This window comes from Salvia hispanica, chromosome 6 (genome assembly GCF_023119035.1).
Source record: "Salvia hispanica cultivar TCC Black 2014 chromosome 6, UniMelb_Shisp_WGS_1.0, whole genome shotgun sequence".
In the NCBI taxonomy this organism is placed as follows: domain Eukaryota; kingdom Viridiplantae; phylum Streptophyta; class Magnoliopsida; order Lamiales; family Lamiaceae; genus Salvia; species Salvia hispanica.
In genome coordinates, this window is record NC_062970.1 from 37,651,849 (window position 1) to 37,672,990 (window position 21,142).

At 34.2% G+C, this 21,142-nt stretch overlaps 1 protein-coding gene and 1 long non-coding RNA gene across 2 annotated transcripts; one reads left to right on the forward strand and one right to left on the reverse strand.

Moving 5' to 3' along the window:
• Positions 1-737: 737 nt before the first annotated feature.
• LOC125193861 (EIN3-binding F-box protein 1-like) lies at positions 738-4,161 on the reverse strand. The gene is made up of 2 exons (XM_048091786.1): positions 3,854-4,161; positions 738-3,304 (listed from the first exon to the last, which is right to left on the reverse strand). Exons 1-2 carry the CDS (start codon positions 3,876-3,878, stop codon positions 1,404-1,406), a joined length of 1,926 nt encoding a protein of 641 aa, XP_047947743.1. The 5' UTR covers positions 3,879-4,161; the 3' UTR covers positions 738-1,403.
• A 7,513-nt stretch (positions 4,162-11,674) lies between these two features.
• On the forward strand, positions 11,675-12,263 carry LOC125193567. Its single transcript, XR_007171594.1, has 3 exons — positions 11,675-11,703; positions 12,091-12,147; positions 12,228-12,263. It is a non-coding gene; the product is annotated as an uncharacterized LOC125193567 (long non-coding RNA).
• The last annotated feature ends 8,879 nt before the right edge of the window (positions 12,264-21,142 follow it).

The following is a 21,142-nucleotide window of genomic DNA, read 5'->3' on the forward strand; positions in this document are numbered from 1 at the left end:
GTGCAATACTCAAGTTTGCAAATTATGTACTACTTTTTTTCGCTATATTTTAATTGAGTCATTTTTCTATTTTGAAAAGTTTTAAGATAATTAAGTCATTTCTTTTTTTAGAAAAAAAATAATCTCTTACTTTATTCCCTTTTCATCTCTCTTACTTTATTCATTATTCATTAACACAATATTTTTAGTCTCCGTGTTGAAAAGAAGCATATCTATTAGCAAAGAACGGAAGAAGTATCATAGTGTAGTAATACGGTAACGTACAACATTGAGCAATCAACATAGGTATCGAAATAGTAATCCCTCTGTCTCGATAGAAATGGAATATTTATTATCCGCGACCGATTAAACATTTATTAATTAACGGCGAGCGATTGGCGAACGATCGGCTAACGCCCGGTGTCCACGCTCAACCCCTTGTCCATCCCGTTCGCTGCACACAATAGTGGGCTAGCGCCACACCCAAGCCGCTAGCTGGTGGTTAGGGTGGGCACTAGTTCACTATTGTGGATGATCATACTCTCCAGCACGGAATTATATATTGTGTTTCGTGAGTTAACAATTAGAGAATAAAATAAGAAAGATCGAAAAGTAAAAATAATATTATTTCTATTTTAAAAGATGTTTAACTTTAATAAGATAACACAAAAAAGAAAGGTTTTATTTTTAATGGGACAAAAGGAGTAACTACTAATACTATTTTGAAATCGGGTAAGCACAATAATCAAGTGGAGAAATGTCAAAACACAAACAATATATTATACTAGTTTAATAACAGAACCCAAAACAGAGTTTCTGATACAAACAACACAAGCTAAGAAGACGAAACACACAGCCGCAGAGGGCTTTTATTCATCAACATACAAAAAGAGAGTAGGGAGCATTATATTAAGAGGAAGGCTGCATGACGAAACAGAGGAGAAACCTGCAAAACCGGGGCTTGGAAAACGAAAAAACAACCAAAATAGGTCGTCGTGGCTTTCTGCCACGGCCAAAGCCCCAGGAAGCTACGCAAGAAACGCCAACTGCCAAAAGAAGCAACCCTAAAACACCTGCTCCAACACCACACACACATATATGCATAACCAACACTAAGAGACGACTGTTGGAAGGATCAGAAGGTCGATAGTCCACTGCTCGCAGAGCTCTCAGCTAAGCATACAGGTACGTAAAAAGGATGGCTATGCTCATTAGGGACGAAGCCATCCTGCAAACAGCTTTCTTGGCATCAAGAAAGCGGTAAAAAAGTAGTACCTGGCTACCTTAGCTGGAAAAAAAAAGGCGATGCTTGTGGACTGGAGAATCTTCAACACCTCCCAATAGACCCAAAAACGAGCAACACTACTATACTTAAAAGCTTTTACTAAGAGAGATCATCACCCATCATGCTATGGTTCTTCACCTCAATAAAGTATGTCGCACCTCCACAGTTGATCGAGGAGATTGCTGGTGGCGCCAAAGCTGATTCCAGGGCAACGCTGGATGTTCATCCCCACCAGAGTCTTGCCCAAAGCCATCAGATAAGGCACACTTTTGTCGGATATCAAAGAGCAACCTGCAACAGATAGTATCTGCAAATTCATCTGCTTGGCTGCTGCCAAGGCTGCAACTCCGTAATCTGTTATCCCTGACTGGGAAACATCCAATTCGCTGAGCGACAGGCAATTCCTAGCGATTTCGATCAAGCTTGTGTCAGTGACACGTCTGCAGCCGTCGAGGTTTAGTAGTTCGATAGTTTCTCCATGAAGCTTTGAGATGGCCGAGACAGCATTGTCAGACAGGTTGATGCATTTACTCAGATTGACCTTCACTAGACCAGCCTTTGAGCTCTGAACAAGTGGTACAATGCCAGCATCCGTTACACTCACAAGGCCACTAAGATCAAGGTGAGTCAATTTGGGGCAGATTTTAGCCAACAAGCACAAGCCAGAGTCACCAAAGCCGGGACAGTTGCGGATGGTCAATGATCTGAGGGAGTCACAGTGAGATGCGAATGGAAATCCAAAGTTCATGTCACGAATCCCCAAGCAGTTTGCCAGTGCAAGAGCCTTCAACTTCTCACCGCAGTTTGCAAGGATGCCAAAAAAGCCACGTTGGGTGATCATGTGGCACTCCTCAATTTGAAGACTTTCAAGTGAACCAGCAGCTTTGGCAAATGATACGACCCCATTGTCAGAAATCCGCAGACATTTTCTGACAGCAAACAGCTTAAGATTGGGGCACCCTTCACCCACAGCTCCAAGCCCTAAATCAGAAGCTCCCTGGCAAGCAGTTACAGATAAAGATCTCAACTTTTGTAGACCTTGACCTTTACCCATCACCCAGAAACCCCTCTCATTCACATTTTGTAGGTCAACGAGTGAAAGATCAGTCATTTCTCTCCCATAGTGTCCAATGACAGCAAGGGATACATCTGTAATGTTGAGTGACTCAAGTTTTGTCTTTGTCAGGTTGTGACCAGCTGATGTAAATAGACTGGCAATTCCCTGGTCACCAACAAGTGGGCAGTTTTTAATACTCACGCACTTGAGATTGGGGCAGAAGCGGCCCAAAGCTTGAAGAGTTTCGTTACCAATGTTAGAGCATGATTCCACTGCAACTGACATCAGATTGGGGCAGTTCATTGCAATCGCAATTAGACCTTTGTCGGTAAGTGAAGGGCAATTGCAGAGGTCAATTTTCTCAAGAGATCGGCACCCATTTGCTATGTCACTTAATCCTTCATCAGAAATTGAAGATAGGTTCCAAAGAGTAAGGGCTCGTAGAGAGGGAGAACCACGGGATATGGCCTTGAGGCCAAGATTTGTCAGCCCCCGAGTAGATGCATTTCCCCGGATGGAAAGCTTACCCAGACCTCCACGGCTTGCAGTTCCAACAGCTATTGCAGCAAGTCTCACATCTGTTGCCTTTTTCCCCTCCAAGCATCTAGAGAGATACCCGTTAGATTCTTCTTCATCAGCCTTAATCTCATCAACCTCCTGAGATTTTGATTGATTGACTTGTGGAACAGATACTTCGTCCCTTGTAATGCTACTTAAAAGCATGAGCCAGTGCTTCGACACACAGGCACAAGCACTCCTCTCTTTGCCTCCAGGAAGACGTCTGAAAACCTCGAAGAGACACTCATCAGGAAGAACTTCAATCGATGGCTGCTGTTTTGCCTCCTCAGAGACGACAAACGGAGCACAGACTCTAGATCTTTTGCGAGGCAAAAGATAAAGATCCACAAGGTTAGCAGGAGACAAGAATAGACTTGAGTCCTTCGGGTTTGGGAGAAAGCTCCCAGAGCGAAAAGCACCAACATCTGTTAGGGAAGACATAGAAACTCACATAAGATATTGGTATGTTTTTTCAATAATTATAACAAAAGAATCAATGATTCGCAAGTTTATATGCTATCAATCAATATCAAGCTCATAAACTAAAAATATGGCATGAACTAGATTAGACATAACAAAAACCATACAATCAACAAATTCCCAGCTATGACTATCAAGCCAAAGTGTTTTACCAATATCAGCTAAACGCATCATTTCACAAAGCCGATTGGACTATTAAGCTTCAAGTCTAGCTTTTACACAACAGTAAAAAAAATTAACCCAAAATCCAACAAAGATCACTACAAACTATAACAGAATCACAAGATCAAAGAATAAACAGAGCAGTTCAAGATCATACTGCAGGAAATTAACAAGACTAAATAAAAGATACATGTGCTTTTAAAAATCCTAAAATTGATACATCTTTGTATGATTATATATCAGAAAATCACAAGATCTGATAGCAAACAAGGAATATTAGACCTAAAGTAACCAACTTTACCCCAAAACCTAAATAAATTAGGATATCATACCACTGAAATCGAAGACTTCTGACATGGGAAAAGACTGGAAACCAGAAATCCAGACAGCGTGAGCCCAAAAAACCCTCTGGCGAGAGCAAAAACGAGCAGATCAAGCACAATCAATATGGCCAAGAATAGAGCTGGATGCATGAGAGGAACCAAAAAAAAAAATCAAAGGAAGGAGAGCATGGAAGGAAGAAACCCTGTGCAACAGGGCAAAAAGAGGAATAGAGAGAGAGAGAAATTGTGAAGGGTAAGCTTAGCAAAATGTGTAGGTACAAGTAAGGTTATGAATATGCATCAGAAAAAGTTGTGGTGGTGTTGAATCAATTCATTTGCATATCTTCAGTTTCAATTGGTGGTGGGGTCTGCCCTATTCACACACTCTCTCTCTCTATCTTTCTTTATTAAATGTGGGCTTTCCTTTTCTCAAGGCAAGGAGAGAGAAAGAGGGTCAGATGCATTGTACCAGTCTTTTTCTATGTTCTGTGTTTCTTGGTTTTATCGCCCAAAACCTTACTTTTTGGGAAAATACCATATCCGACGCAACGATTTTCATGATTATATGGTAATTAGGAGTATTTAATTCTACTTTATGTTTTTATGTGCAATAATATCCGATATATATATATACACCAAAAAATCGAGAAATATACTTTTCTCGATTCTCACCTAATAACAACTTAGTTTCCTATTCTAACCTCGCGTCACATTTTATGAATGAAATGCTCCTTCAGTTATCCATAATTTTTAGAACCATTAACTTCTATTAATCTCCTCGCCCCAAAATAAAACTTGTATCTATTTATAGCATAAATTTTAAGAAATATAAAGAAAAGTGGATTGAATAAATTTATGAAACCTATTCCACTTATATATATTAGTTTTATATTGAAATGTAAGTGAAATAAGTTGGTGAAATATGAAGACTCTTATTGTGAGACAGATCGAAATGACAAAACATGATTTTTATTGTAGGATGGAGGGAGTATTAGTACGTGGATCTCATATTTCACTAACTTTTTACACTCACAATCCAATTCTCCCTCTATCCCACAAAAAATATGCATTATTTATTTTTTAGTCCGTCCACAACAATATTCTTGCATTTTCTAAATTTAAAAACTCTTTTCTCTTTATGAAGTGAGACTCATTCTCCATTAATAATACTGTAATTACTCCATCCGTCCCGGAATAGAAGTCATGTTTAGTTATGGCATGAGTTTTAAGAAATTTAATGAAAAGTGAGTTAAATAAGTTAGTGGAATATAGGTCCATTTATATATATATTAGTTTTATAACAAAATGTGAATGAAATAAGTTGGTTGAATATGAGTCTACATATCATGTATAGTAAAAGTGAAATATGACTCTTATTGTAAAACTGATCAAAATGACAAAACAAAACTCTTATTGTGGGATAGTTGAAATACTTTTTCTTTCTATTTTTCTTTTACTTTACCAATTGTGCATTAAAACTATGCACAACGAAAAATGCATATTCTTGTGGGGCAAAGGAAGTATAAAATTAATACTTTAAATGGGTCTTATATTCCTCTCACTTTCTTCCTTTACTTTTCTTAACAATGTCAAACAATTTCTTAAAACTCATGCCGAGTCAAAAGTGCTCTTTAAATTATGGACGGAATGAGCACTATTATTTCTATTTATGAAACTTTTTACCATTTTTCTCTCTCTCCTAATTTACGCATCTTTTCTTTTTGCCTCTTATATTTCTTCAATTGCATATTAAAATAAGTGTCTTTAATAAATATACTTGTTTTTTATGAACTGATGAAGTATAAATACTTAGCTTTGTGTACTTCAGTTGTTGAGTTGTTTCTGGTAATAGTAATTTTTTTTTAGTTGCATTTTTTTGCTTTGAATATGCTGGAGATAGAAGATGAAAACGCTCATTTATAATACTAGAACCTAAAATTTAGCAACTACTATAAATAAAAAAATAAAATAAGTAGGGATAAGTTCTCCACGACTCGTGCAAGTGGATGCATGGGTTAGGAATAAATTGTGTACAAATTGGTGGAAGAGAGACTGGTAGATAGAATACATTATAGAGAATCCAAGTGGAGGTACCAATACTTGAAAATATTAGTATAAGTTTGTTGTAAGCTTACAATTATTTAATTATTCCATGAACATCGCATGTTCATGCACATTCAATGAATTAATACACTCCCTCTATTTATAGATGTTTCCATACTATTTCATTCCATTATACGTCGGACAACAAGAATCTATATACATTCACATGCTAGCAATATAAAATTAATTTGCATTCCACTATTTAATTTCTTCAACATATGATTATATTACTATTATTTAAAATAATCTTGAGAATATCATTCCACTCATCTGACAACTCATGCAACGTAGGGGACCTAATTAATTTAGTACTATTTGTACATGCTAGATACTGCAATAATTCAAGTATTTATTGTTTTGGTATGAGCTTTTTCTCAACAACATTGACCAAATCTCAACTTGATTAAACTATAATCCGCCAACGAATTACAGAACTTTAGCCATGATAATTATTCCCTAAATAAGGGGTCATGTGGGCAAGCGTAATTATTTAATCTCTGTTATAGTACAAAGGATTAGTCATTGTTTATAGTTCAAGTGGCTAATATATCAGAATGCATATGTTTGTTTATAGTTCAAGTGGTTAATATATCATAATGCATATGTTTCTTCAACTGCGAACGATGACCTAATAAATGTCCGAATGAATAGCGACAATTATGAAGTCAACGATAACCATTGTCACAGCGCAGGAAAGACAATAAGGTGGCTATTGGAGAGAGCCTGAAGATGTACATGCACCTTGGATGAGATGAAGTTGTTGGCGCGCATTTATATCGACGTATTGGAAGATCTAATCCTCATCATCAACAGCTAAGCTAAGAGATCAATAATACGTTTTAAGATAATGTTGCCATGAAAAACAACAAGCAAGTCATCTCATACACCCCGACATGATTATATACACCTGCCAAGCACCGGGTCAAGTGTAGAAAATTGGGCCAAGTTTGCCGACGTCATGATCAACACACGAAAGATGTGCCTAGCGACCATAGTTTTGTCGACATTCTCCAAAAAGCGAGGGAGAATTTCTTCAACGACGAGAAAATGATCTTCAAGTTTGAGGAGATATGGTTGCTTATTTGGAACTGCCCTAATTCTAAAGCTTCGAGGAGATACATATATGAGGTATCTAAGACCACCCCTATCGGTGACTTTGAGATGAGGGACAAACACAAAAGATAAAATAGAAAAAAATAAAAATAAAGCAAAAATTAAATAACCTAACCCAACCTCCAATTTGGGGTCTTGTCATCCGGCCCACCATAAAGTTGGAGGAGGGGGCAAAGGACACATGTCCATTTTATATTGGCTCAATGTATTATTATCGTTTATTTATTTTTATTCAATATTAATTATTGATTAATCACTACTTTATTTATGTACATGTTTTAGAATTGTACACTATAAATATGAAATGTAAATATTTTAGATAATCATATTTTTTAATGTGTGTAATCTATTATTATATCGTGCTTCAATTATTTGAATATCTAATATTTTTTGTTTTAAATTTGAATCATATATTTTTTATTATAATTTTTAGATATTATTTAATATATTTAAATTAATTATAAATCAAAATATTAATATAAAATATATGAAAAATAAAATATTTAATTGGGTTGGGTTGGAGTCACTTATGGAAGTAAAAAAGTTGATGAGGGTTGAATTGAGTGAGGGTTGTGTATGTGGAGGATAGAGAAATGCATATTTTATTAAAAAGTTGATTGGGGTTGAGTTGGGTGAGGGTCACGGATGGAGATAGTCTAAGATTTTGAGTGGTGATCAAAAGAGAACCAAAGTCTCCGCTTCCTGACCAATACTCTACAACCAGTGACAAGTCCATCAATCTGAATACGCTAATAAAGGAAAATGTCAACTTTGCCATGTCTCCAAGCACTAACAGTCATCCCGTGTACGTACTAATTAAAGCGAAGAAGAGAAAAATAAAGTGGAATGATCCAAGCACAGAAATCTCATCCAACCCTTCCCTTTAGTTGATAAGTACTCTTACCAATTGAGCGGCCTCACACACGCTATCAAGATGAATGAGTTGTCCACGATGCTCACCTGATATTCGTCGATGTCCAAGAATAACCGGAAAATGTGTGAAGCTCTGATTGCTCAACTCCCAAATAAAGTATTAAGGAAGTAATTAGGATTTAATTTTTAGGAATTTAATTTTTTTTATTTTTAGATATTTTAATGGAGTGATTTGTTATCTATATAGTTATTTATGTTAAATTTATAAATTGAACAATAAAAAAAATGAAAAATAAAGTTAAGTTATGGTATGAGTAGAGATTTATGTGGTGAGATAAAATTATACTAAAAGTTGTGACATACTGCATGACGTAATAAAATTGAGTATGGGTTATGGATGGTCTTAAGGCCCGTTGATTGTTGACAATAAGAGAGTTTGTTACCTTAGATAACTTTTGTACTTGGTTTTACCGACTCGTGAATCTATGCTCATCATTTATGGTTTGAGCTTTTTTATTTTTATCAAAAAAATAAATACATCAATTTATAAATTGCGATGATAAATATTATTTAGAGCTACTTTGAACTAAAAGTTAACTTTGAATTAAATACAGTCTGATCATCTAATTGTTAGAATATGCAATAATAAAAAAGTAGTATTTCACAACTTTTTGACTAGCCGTTTCACTAACACGTTTCTTTTTTGCTACAAGTTGACCAGACTATAGCAACCTCCGACTTATAATTTAGGTATACTATAGTTTATATCATTTCTCACATGTTTATCACCTTCGCCAAACTTTAGAATTGGTATCTTTATATTTATATATAGTTATTCAAATAAAAACTCATTTTTACCGTCAAAGAGGATAATTATTTTAATATGGATGTGATCAAATGCAAACCGCATATCTAATACAAACTCAAAACTTTAATCCCAACCATTAATTATAAAAGATTTGTGGTTAATATTGCGTAGAATTTTCATCTCAACAGGAGCATATATTTTATCAACAGAGGGTATTTTTGTAAGCTAAGTTTCTGAACGGTTCTTGTGTTCCTAATTTCTCTCCCACCTTCCAAAACTAAAAATATTCTCATCTTCGATTCAACAAAAAATCTACACGTTTTAGAATCAACATAGAATCAATACGGTTTCAACAACATATTCAACATCAGCAGAACAAAAGAATCAACGCAAAAAATCACCAACAGCAGAACAAAAGAATGAACCAAATTTCAGCGCAAAAAATCAACACAGATTTCAGAATTCAACAAAGAAGCAACACGATCGATTCAACACAAATTCAACAAAAAATCTACAAAAAATCAACACATATTTTTGAATCAATACGATTTCAACAAAATATTCAACATCAGCATAACAAAAGAATCAACGCAATTTCAACGCGAAAAATCACCAACAGCAGAACAAGAGAATCAACAAAATTTCAGCGCAAAGTATCAACACAGATTTCAGAATTCAACAAAAAAGCAACACGATCAATTCAACACAAATTCAACAAAAAATCTTCATAAAATTAACACAGATTTTAGAATCAACATAGAATCAACACGGCTTCAACACAAAATTCAACATGAACAAAGAATTAACGCAATTACACTGCAAAATTCAAGCAATTTTTTGATGAAAAGGCGAAAAGTTGGAATGAGGGGGAGTAATTGAAATGGTTTAATTAACGTGAATAGTGGAAGAGAGAGAACGACGAAATCGGGATTACATAATTATTCTATAATTAAATGATTCACCGTATTATGAAAGTATCTAATATACCCTTTGTTGATAAATTCATAAAAATTATTGAATTTTAATTTGAAAACATAATAAGCAATAATCCATAATAATTAGTAGATAGGATTAAAATTTTGAATTTTTATTATATATATCGTTTTCATTATATCATTATCCTATTTTAATATGTATATTTTCTTTATTCATAATTACTAGTAGTAATAGTGAAATATTAGAAATTGCAGTTGATTGAAGTGAGGTCCCACGCAATGTTTACATGCTATTTAAACACCTACATTACATATCATACGAGGTTGAAAATTGAAGCCAATGGTGGCCATTTCTATGTCAAATTGGCCGACAATATTAAATTGATGTCCAAAAGATTAAAGGAGTGGTTTTCCTGCCCACATATCACATCGACGCGTTTAAATTAAATAAATATTTATATCGTAGTATAATATTATATAAATATATTTAATAATGTCTCTCGCAATTGATGAGGTTAGAAGGCTCACTTTGCTATCTCACTGTCGATAGATACGTGGTTGATGTTGGTTGTCTGAAAATTATGTATTCATCATCATCAAACGCTGAATGATACGCAACAAATTTAAGAGATTGGAATGGATTTGGGAATTGGAAGTCGAGTAAATGGAATACTAGTAATTAATTGTCCTTAATTTATTGATATTCAAAATTAACTCAAAACTTTTGGTATATTCATATTGCCGAGTTTAGTGCTGGAATTAAAATATTATTATTATTTGAATTAAGTACTTGAATTTGATTTTTTTTTTTAAGTACTGATACTAATTCGTAACAACAAGATTTTCATAATAATGTCTATATTACTTAATAAATTTATTAACTACTTAGAATATGAAACAAACCTGATAATACGCTAGACTTGAATTTCAAGTTGGTAATATGTTACCTATTATAGTTTTGATATCAGAATAGTTATTTTATAAAAGTAAAACTTAATATTATACTCCGTAGTATAAACTTTTACCTGTATTCGACTAGATGCGATGGCATTCTCCTTCAAAAACATATCTCGCCCAAAGCCGAAATAAGCCCAACAAAATGTATAAGCCCAATTATAAGTCTTCTCCTCTAAAACATATATCTCGCCCAAGGCCTAAATGAGCCCAACAAAATGTATAAGCCCAATTATAAGTCTTCTTTGAGACACACCTCGCCCAAATTCACAGCAGTGACATTAAGTCGACGTGGGACAAGATTTAAGAGTTTTAACAATTAGTTAAGGCCATAAGGTGTAGGGACTGGGGACGGGCAGCCATGGCAAGGGGGGGTTTCGGCACCGGCCAAGCCACATGCTTCCATCACTGCATACATAAATAATATGGGATGTTGAAGAATTTACCTCATTTTGAGCATTGATATGGGGCAAGTGCCCATTAAGTATATAACTAGAGAACAAATCATAGCCACAAGATTAAGAAAATCAAGGGCTAGTTTTAACACATGTGATTTTTGAATTTGAAGGAGAAATCAGTTCACTCTATCAAAGATTTACTTCACTATACAAGGCGGGGGTATAATGGACATTTCACTAATAAATTAGGGTTAACAATTTCTCATTACGGAATTCAATCTATCCCGCCATCACTGCTCTTCCCGTCGCCTCCATCCATCGTCGCCGTCTTCTCGTCCCTGCAATCGCCGTCGCTTCCATCATCGTCGCTGCAATCGTCGTCACCTCCATCCATAGTCGAACAATGAATCCAAATCAGAAAGATTTTTCAAAATGTAAGTTGTTCTACTAGTTTCTGATTTAGATTTCTCATTCTAATTTAGATTTAGTTTTAGAATAAAAGTTAGTTTTGAGAATTCTGCAAATTCAAACACCAAGTGCAATAATTTATTATGGAATCCAAATTGAACATATGAACATCTGCTTACAGTTAACTACTACAGTTAACTACATCTATTTTTTGTGTAGGTTTTGATCGACTGAAAAAAAGAAAAACAACAACCGTAGACTCCGATCGTGAGTAACAACTACCTGCTCTGTTTTTCATTTAGTGAAGTATTACATTATTAGAGTGAAGTGTTTGTGATCTATGCTTATTGTGCTCTGTTTTTTCATTGGTTTGAAGTAAAACAGGGTTAGAGTGAAGTATTCCAGTGTTAGAGTGAAGTGTCTGTCATCTATGCTTGTAGTGCTCTGTAATTCCATTTCAGTAAAGTAAAACATGGTTAGAGTGAAGTATTTCAGTATTAGAGTGAAGTGTCTGTCATCTATGCTAGTAGTGCTCTGTGTTTCCATTTCAGTGAAGTAAAACATGCTTACAGTGAAGTATTCCAGTTTTAGAGTGAAGTGTTTGTGATGCTCTACAATGAAGTAAAATTTTTTGTATTATGCTTGATATTTTAGTGGAAAAAAGGTTGGCAGAAATTGCAGCTGAGATTGTACCAATCGACATACTTAAAGGTTTCATGAAATAATTACAGTCTTTTGATTCTATATGCATATAAAAAGAAAGAATCTTCTAATCTTATGTATTTCTATAGAACAAATGAAAGGTCATAAAGATTCAGCAAATGAAGCAGTTGCTGTCGAGAAAAGGATGAAGAATCGGGAGGATGAAGCAGCTGCTGCCGAGAAAAGGATGAAGAATCGGGAGGATAGACCTTCCAAACAAAAAACTACAGCTTCTACTACAAATGAAGCAGATGTTGCGGAGAAAAGGATGAAGAATAGAGAGGATAAACCTTCCAAACAAAATACTACCGATTATACTGAAAAGAGGTCGAAGTATCATGATAGACCTCAAGGTGAGTTATTTAATTATTTAGTATCTTAATGAAATATATTATGTATATGGCACAAATTAGAGTTAAGTGTCTGTCATCTATGCTTGTAGTGCTTTGTTTTTCCATTTCAGTGAAGTAAAACATGGTTAGAGTGAAGTATTCCAGTGTTAGAGTGAAGTGCATGTCATCTATGCTTGTAGTGCTCTGTTTTTCCATTTCAGTGAAGTAAAACATGCTTACAGTGAAGTATTCCAGTAATAGAGTGAAGTGTATGTCATCTATGCTTGTAGTGCTTTGTTTTTCCATTTCAGTGAAGTAAAACATGCTTACAGTGAAGTATTCCAGTGATAGTGATAGAGTGAAGTGTCTGTCATCTATGCTTGTAGTGCTCTGTAATTCCATTTCGAGTGAAGTAAAACATGGTTAGAGTGAAGTATTCCAGTGCTAGAGTGAAGTGTCTGTCATCTATGCTAGTAGTGCTCTGTGTTTCCATTTCAGTGAAGTAAAACATGCTTACAGTGAAGTATTCCAGTATTAGAGTGAAGTGTTTGTGATACAGTACAGTGAAGTAGTTTTTTTTGTATTATTTCTTCCAGCCTCAAAGAGAAAAGGTTTAAATGATGAAAATGAAGAGCCTGCTGCAAAGAAGCAGAGTAAGGCTAAAGGAAAGAAAAAAATGGTGTCAGATGATTTGGAAAATATTAAAATCAGGAGACCAAAACTTGTTGTCAAGGTAGGAGTTAAAAATCTAGTTGATGTCATAGAGAAGATGAACAAAAGACAACTAGCTACGCTGGAAGAGATGGGATTTGGGTAGCTTGTCCATCTGAAGATCAGAAGTATTCCTACGGAAATGGCATTTTCACTCCTGGAGAATTTTAATCAAGACAACTGCACAAGAATCAAGTTAATTGATGATGAACCGTTGCACATCACTGAGGAGGATGTGCATGCGACCTTAGGATTGCCAAGAGGGGAGCGTAAGATAAATATTGAAAAGAAGTATTACATAAATGATGATATGCAGAATATTGCAAAAGCTGTGAAGAAGGACATAAATTCAATATCCGCAACTGATTTGCAAGACCAGCTTGATACTGATGTAGATAGTGGTGAGTTGTTTAAAAAAGTTTTTCTTGTACTGTTGGACTCTGTGCTGATCTCACCATCTGAAAATGGGATTTGTGATGGACATATTTTGGACTATATAGAAAACATTTCCAATGTGAGAAAGTACAACTGGTGCAACTATGTTTTGAATGTGCTAATCACACAGCACATGATAGCTGGAAAAAGAAGAACAAATCCACTCCATTCACTGGACCCATCACATTCTTATTGGTGAGTTTTCTATTTTAAGCACTCCTTATAGTGAAGTAAAACATGGTTAGAGTGAAGTATTCTAGTGTTAGAGTGAAGTGTCTGTCGTCCATGCTTGTAGGCTTTGTTTTTCCATTTCAGTGAAGTAAAACATGGTTAGAGTGAAGTATTCCAGTGTTAGAGTGAAGTGTCTGTCATCTATGCTTGTAGTGCTTTGTTTTTCCATTTCAGTGAAGTAAAACATGGTCGAGTGAAGTATTCCATTGTTAGAGTGAAGTGTCTGTCGTCCATGCTTGTAGGCTTTGTTTTTCCATTTCAGTGAAGTAAAACATGGTTAGAGTGAAGTATTCCAGTGCTAGAGTGAAGTGTCTATCATCTATGCTAGTAGTGCTTTGTTTTTCCATTTCAAGTGAAGTAAAACATGGTTAGAGTGAAGTATTCCAGTGTTAGAGTGAAGTGTCTGTCGTCTATGCTTGTAGTGCTTTGTTTTTCCATTTCAATGAAGTAAAACATGGTTAGAGTGAAGTATTCCAGTGTTAGAGTGAAGTGTCTGTCGTCCATGCTTGTAGGTTTTGTTTTTCCATTTCAGTGAAGTAAAACATGGTTAGAGTGAAGTATTCCAGTGTTAGAGTGAAGTGTCTGTCATCTATGCTTGTAGTGCTTTGTTTTTCCATTTCAGTGAAATAAAACATGGTTAGAGTGAAGTATTCCAGTGTTAGAGTGAAGTGTTTGTCGTCCATGCTTGTAGTGCTTTGTTTTTCTATTTCAGTGAAGTAAAACATGATTAGAGTGAAGTATTCTAGTGTTAGAGTGAAGTGTTTGTTGTCCATGCTTGTAGTGCTTTGTTTTTCTATTTCAGTGAATTAAAACATGGTTAGAGTGAAGTATTCTACTGTTAGAGTGAAGTGTTTGTCGTCCCAGCTTATCATCCATGTTTGAACCTTTTTGCAGGCTTGCTATGTTGATAGGGTTGTCTACAGGACGAGAATGGTGGTTCAAAGATTTCCCACTGTCCGAAACTGGACAGCCACCCTTCTTAGGGAAAGAGGTCAGTTGGAATTCAAAAATGGTGGTGTTATAGGCCGAGGAAGCATAGAAAGCATTGTTGACCCGGTCTCCATTGAAGCTTTATATGTCAATAATTATTCAATCATTGTCACTGCCCCTGTCCCTTCTACCACTGGGAATACTCTCCCACCAACTGATGAAGCTCCTGGGAATACTCTGCCAACAACCGAAGCTCCTTCAACTAATGAAGCTCCTGGGAATACTCTGCCAACAACCGAAGCTCCTTCAAATGATGAAGCTCCTTCAAATGATGAAGTAAAAAGTTCAATAAAGGAGGCTGCAACTTCTATTAAAAAAATGATGAACTCTATAAAGAATGCTCCAGCAACTGGCAAAGACATCAATTGCTTCAAGATTGTAGCTGTAACTGCCCTTAGGATGGTGGGTGTCGAGGTTGCTCAAGGCGACCAAGCTGTGGCAAATCCAATTGATAATATGACACATGCTATGGAAGTCGATCAAGAGGATAATCCAGAGTGGATTGATCTAATGGAAAAGATGATGAAAATCTATGATGAAAAGAGAAAACTAGTGGCTGAAGGCACATCAATTTTGCCTGAAATTAACTTGGAAAAGAAGGACGTAAGTTGAAGTGTTGGAATGATGTAAACAATTTGATTTTGATTTTGGTATGTTTTGTTTTAAAACTTGACATTTGATTCAGGGTGAACTAAAAACATTTCTCTGATGTTGTGTTCGAATTTATAATACTTTTTTACTTGTTGTTTATATCTACCTTTTAAGTTTTTGTATTTATGGTTAAATACACATCACTATATGCAGGAGACAAATGAATTTTGCGCAGATCTAACTAAAGGAGCATCACAAACCACACAGTTGAAGGTATACAGATACCTAATACATGTGTATTGTGGTATTTATATTTGATATTCTTTTCTTATTATGAAAATAGGACGACAATGTGGATGCCCAAATTGCATCTGCAATAGAAGCGTTCATGGCGATAGGTGATGATGATGACTACATTCAATCAGAATTGAAAGAAGCTGACCAAAATCCTTCGGCCCAATTTGTAGTTTACGATCTGGATATTGTAAGAATTGATAAAATGCTTATTGTGCTCTTTTTTTTTCCATTTAAGTGAGGTAAAACAAGCTTAGAGTGAAGTATTCTAGTGTTAGAGTGAAGTGTCTGTTTATCCATGCTTGTAGTGCTTTTTTTTCCATTTCAGTAAAACATGGTTAGAGTGAAGTAAAACTTGCTCTATTTTTCCATTTCAGTAATGTAAAAATACACATCCAGTGAACTATATGTCTTTTAAAGTGAAGTATATAAACAATATAGTGAAGTTTTCATCTCATTCTTGCCCTGACAGGCAAGTGCTAGGATTGAACAAATGGCAGTACGTTCAAAAGCTGAGAAGAGAATATCCGCTGCACTGCGATCTCTATTCCATGAAAGAATGGTTCAGGCAAAAACAAAGTTTAGCTTGCAAGAGTCACATATATTTTTTTGGATTATGACAACACATAAATTAAATGAGTAAGATTTATATTATAGTTCTTATTTAGAAGAAAAAATATACAAAAGAAATGTTAACACACATACATGTTTGAACAGGGACAACATATTGTTTGATGATGATGTTGTAATTGTAACAAAAAGAGAATTCAGTTCACTGTTGCCGCATGAGCTAGTAGAAGTGGGTGTGATCAACGCGTGGGCTTCTTATTTGAATAACATGGAAGAATACATGGCTCTATCTTCATCGAGGCGCCTCTTTTTTACAACATACCAATGTGTAAGAATAGTATAAATTTTGAAAAATGAACTGCATGGTATATGTTCATTATAAAGCATATTTACTTCACTATATGTTCACTATAGTGAATTATTTCTATCCAGATTTGACTTGTCTCATCTTTTAGCTGTATACAGTTGTACAACGGCCTGATGGGGTGGACATCAACACCATAATTGATAGATTCTGTAGCAATCTAGAAAATGAGATTAAAGAAATTCCGTATTTCAAGTGGGTCGACGTAGATTTGGTAAATATTGAATACAAAAGATTCTTTGTTATATTCACTGGTTGTTTTTATTCTGAAACTAGTGTTAACACCTGTGCTATGCACAGGGCAAAAGATTTTTAAATATTTTTAAATAATGAAGATATATCAACTTAAAATAATAAATATAGAGTAAATAAATATAAAAATATATTTATAAATAAGAACTAATTAAAATAAGTATTTATAATATTATAAATAATAATAAAAAAATATTTGTACAATTGTAATTCTCTCAACCCACTCTCAATGAAACATTTCATATTTTAGCAGATGATTGTATATTATTTTAATATTTGATATGAGTGTAATATAATATAAAAGAAATAACAAAAGAGGAGATGTGTGAATGAAATAGAATAAGACATACAAATAAAGAAAAATTTAATACTACTATTTACAAAAGAATAAAAAAAAGCAAACTATTTGAAGGATCAAATAGTTTACCAGTTTTGATTAAAAAAATCAACTCAATTATAACTATGTGTACTTCTAGTAATTTAAATATAAATATATTTATAAATTATATATATTGAATATAAATATATATTTATATGTAATTTCAACATATTTAATTAAACTAATACTCCCTCCGTCCCTGAAAATTTGTCACCTATTTCCTTTTTTGGTCATCCCTAAAAATTTGTCACATTTCACTTTTACCATTTTTGGCAGTGGGCCATGCATTCCACTAACTCATTCGTACTCATATTTTATTATATAACTACATGCCACCAACTTTTTCAACCCACTTTCTATTACATTTCTTAAAACACGTGCCGGGTCAAATGGTGACGAATTATTAGGACGGAGGGAGTATATTATATATACAATTGTATATTACTATTCACAACAACAATTAAAGTTACGCAATATTGTTCTTTGTTTGATAATGATATTAATTTAGTTTCACTTTGTATCATTATAAATTGGTGTTTCATAATTACTTGGTTCAGCCATATTTGAATTCAATATAAATATATTTCAAAATTTTGAGAAGTACAAAGAATAGAAATATGAGTAAATAAAAAATAATCCAAGAAAAATAGAAGTAACACCAAGTGTACGATCTAACATCAAGACATTAACACATAGTAAATCAAAGTCAGCTCAATTCTAACTATATATATGGAATTAATTACTTATAAAAAAAATTATTTAAAAATATATATATATATATATATATATATATATATATAATATACAAAGTCCAATAAATTAAAAATTGTATTTAATAGAAAGATGTACTACTATAAATTGATTACATAGTTTTATAATACTACTACTATTTGAAAACTAAATTATACTCCAAAATCTAACACGCTAAAAGCCCACTAAATATTAAACAAAAATTCCAAACAATACACAATAAATTATAATATCCTAAAACCCTAATGCAACATGCGGCGCCTCCATCTCCCTCAAGTTTCTCTCCCTCCCTCCTCATCCTTACTCGGCGGTAGAAATCATCCCCCCTGCCAGAGCACCATCCTTCTTCCTCGTCGGCTCTCCTTCCACACAGCCTCTCCGCTCGTCCCGCCCGCCGCGCCTTCCTCCCTCGCGGCGCTGCTCTGCCTTCACCGCTGTTGTACTTCTCTCTCTTCTTCCTCTTCTTTTTCGTCTTCACACCTTCCCCCTATCTCTCTCGCCCCGGATCCGTAACTTTCTCGTAGAATTCGCCGCCTTGCCGCCACTGCCCCACAGCCTTGCCGCCTTCGTCACCCAGTGCCGCGCTCTGCTCTCTGTTATCGAGACAACGTCAAGGGCGAAGTTGATCTCACAGCGGCCCTTTCTGGTGGGCCAAATTGTTCTCTTATTTTTGCAGCTCGGCTTCAAGATTCCTGCTATACTACAATCAAAAATAAAATTCTCAGTAAATTAATCAATAAAAATGCAGATTCAATTAAAAGTGTGTGTATGTATTGGTGTTTTATCTTATTTGAGAAGCCACTATTTCATGGTTTAAATAGAAATAGAAGGATAAAGATGGTGAGCATGTAGATTACGCTAATGGTAGGGATTAGGGAATACAAAGTTTATGGATCAAATTGAATTTATTTGTTACAGTTAACACAACTAAGGATGCATGGCCAAAAGGCCAAATGCATATTTGATAGTTGAGATATCCAAATACTTTTTATCGATCAAAATTCTTCTTTGAGATAAACTATGTGCAATTATAAATGTGCATGTGTGTTCAAAAAAGTATGTTATGTTCCTTTTTTAAATAGTTTTTATGAAACACGTCACACTTCAAAACATAATTTTCTAATTATTTAGATTTAAAATATAGTTCATTTTATCAAAAAGGCTGTGGAAGATAAAATTTACACGTATATATTAATATTTAACAGATACATTTTTTAATTTGAATAGAAAATTTGATTAAACCATCATTTATTTTATAGTATAATTTTATACATAAACATAGAATACATTTTTTTAATATTATAATTAGATGACTAAAGTTTAATTGCGAAATATATAAATAAAAACTAATAAGTAATTTTCATCTCATGGGTTGCTAAGATTACGAACGTGTACTAAACTACCATATTTGTATCATAATGAGTATCGAACAAAATTTTGTATTAAAATATATTAATTCATTTATTTTTAATAAAATACTTATCTCTATTTTAGGTAGAAGTTTGTCAATCAAGGTAATGAATAATGAAAAAAGAGCAAAAGAAAGATAAAAACTCAAAATTATTCGAACATCCAAAGTACAAATAAAATCAAAATTCATAGATTTTTTACTTCAGTGGAGTATTCATTTTTATAAGTAAAATTGTTTAGTAGTATCACATGTTATACAAACACTTTGGTTTCGTAACCTTTTAAGAAATTAACACACAAAATGATAACATCGTTCACAATATAATTGGAAAATTTACGACTATTAAAATTAACATTGATACTTGTGAATTCTCTCACGAGAAGTCACCCTACTTGACATTGTTCATAAATAACTTAACAAAGAGAAGAAGTTAAAGGTTATGTATAGGATTACAATAAAAATATTAAAACAATAATAAAATAAAAATTTACCCAATCAATATATTCGACTTTGGCAAATCTAAATTCAACATATGACAAATGAGAACCTTTTCATATTGTAAGAATATGAAAACTAATTTCAGCTCTTAGATCGCATAAATCTAAAATGAATGCAAATATAGTCTTTGATTGACAAATAATTTCCCTTTAGATTAATATAAAAGAAAGAAACCGCTAACTCCTTTTCTTTTCTAGAGTAGGTAAAGTTGAAATATCATATATTTTCAAGTTTGTGAAGAAAATGAAAGTAAAGTAAGGAAAAAGGAGGTGAAAAAATGGTGCAGAAAGCCACCAACTTTTTTATTGTTGGACTATATATATTGCCTCTTGTGTTAAAAAATAGAGTGAATTACAAAAATAGTCCCTGGGCTATGCATTTATCTCGCCAATGAACCATGGACTTTATAAATATCTCCAGACAACCCTGGACTAAGCATTTATCTCAAAATTGGTCCCTTTTCACTGTCTTCGTTCGAAAATACCCTTTTGAGGGTTTGGGCAATTTGGTCTATACACAATTTAACTTTTTAAGATGTCATCAACATCATTAATGATTTCCAGGATGTCATTTGTTTGTCCCTTTTTCTCTCGTTTCTTTAAAATAGAGACACCAACACACACACACATCTCTCTTCTCTTCTTCTTCTTCTTCTTCTTCTTCTTCTTCTTCCTCACGCTGCCCTCTTCAAAGCTCCGATTTGTTGATTTTGTTCTTCATGTCTTAGTTGTCCGCGAACTATTCAGCGAAAGGAGGAAGGAATGGTTGTAGGTGGCTCCGATTTGAATACGAAAAGTACGTGTCGCCGAATAGCTATTTTGTGCGAATTGGCACGGTGGAGGGGAATTTGGTGAGGAGAGGGATTTTGAGGATTACGCAGACCAAATGCTGCAATTTTGCCTTTAATTGCCACCCTTTCACATGCTTCACGCATACCTTCTCTCTCTATACATCTGTCTCTATATCTATGAAACTGATGTGTAATTTTTGAGTTCAAATATCAAGTGCAAGTTCACACAAGTTTAATTAAGATAACTCTAATATTACAACGATACTGCAAGATTACAGCGTCGTTAGTAGTATTTCAAGTGTCGATCCACAGGGAGGTAGAAGATTGTTTAAAACTTAAAAACTTAAAAAGATGTAGCATAAGATTTGATTTTTGGTTTTGAAATATGTTGATAAAATAAAGCTAC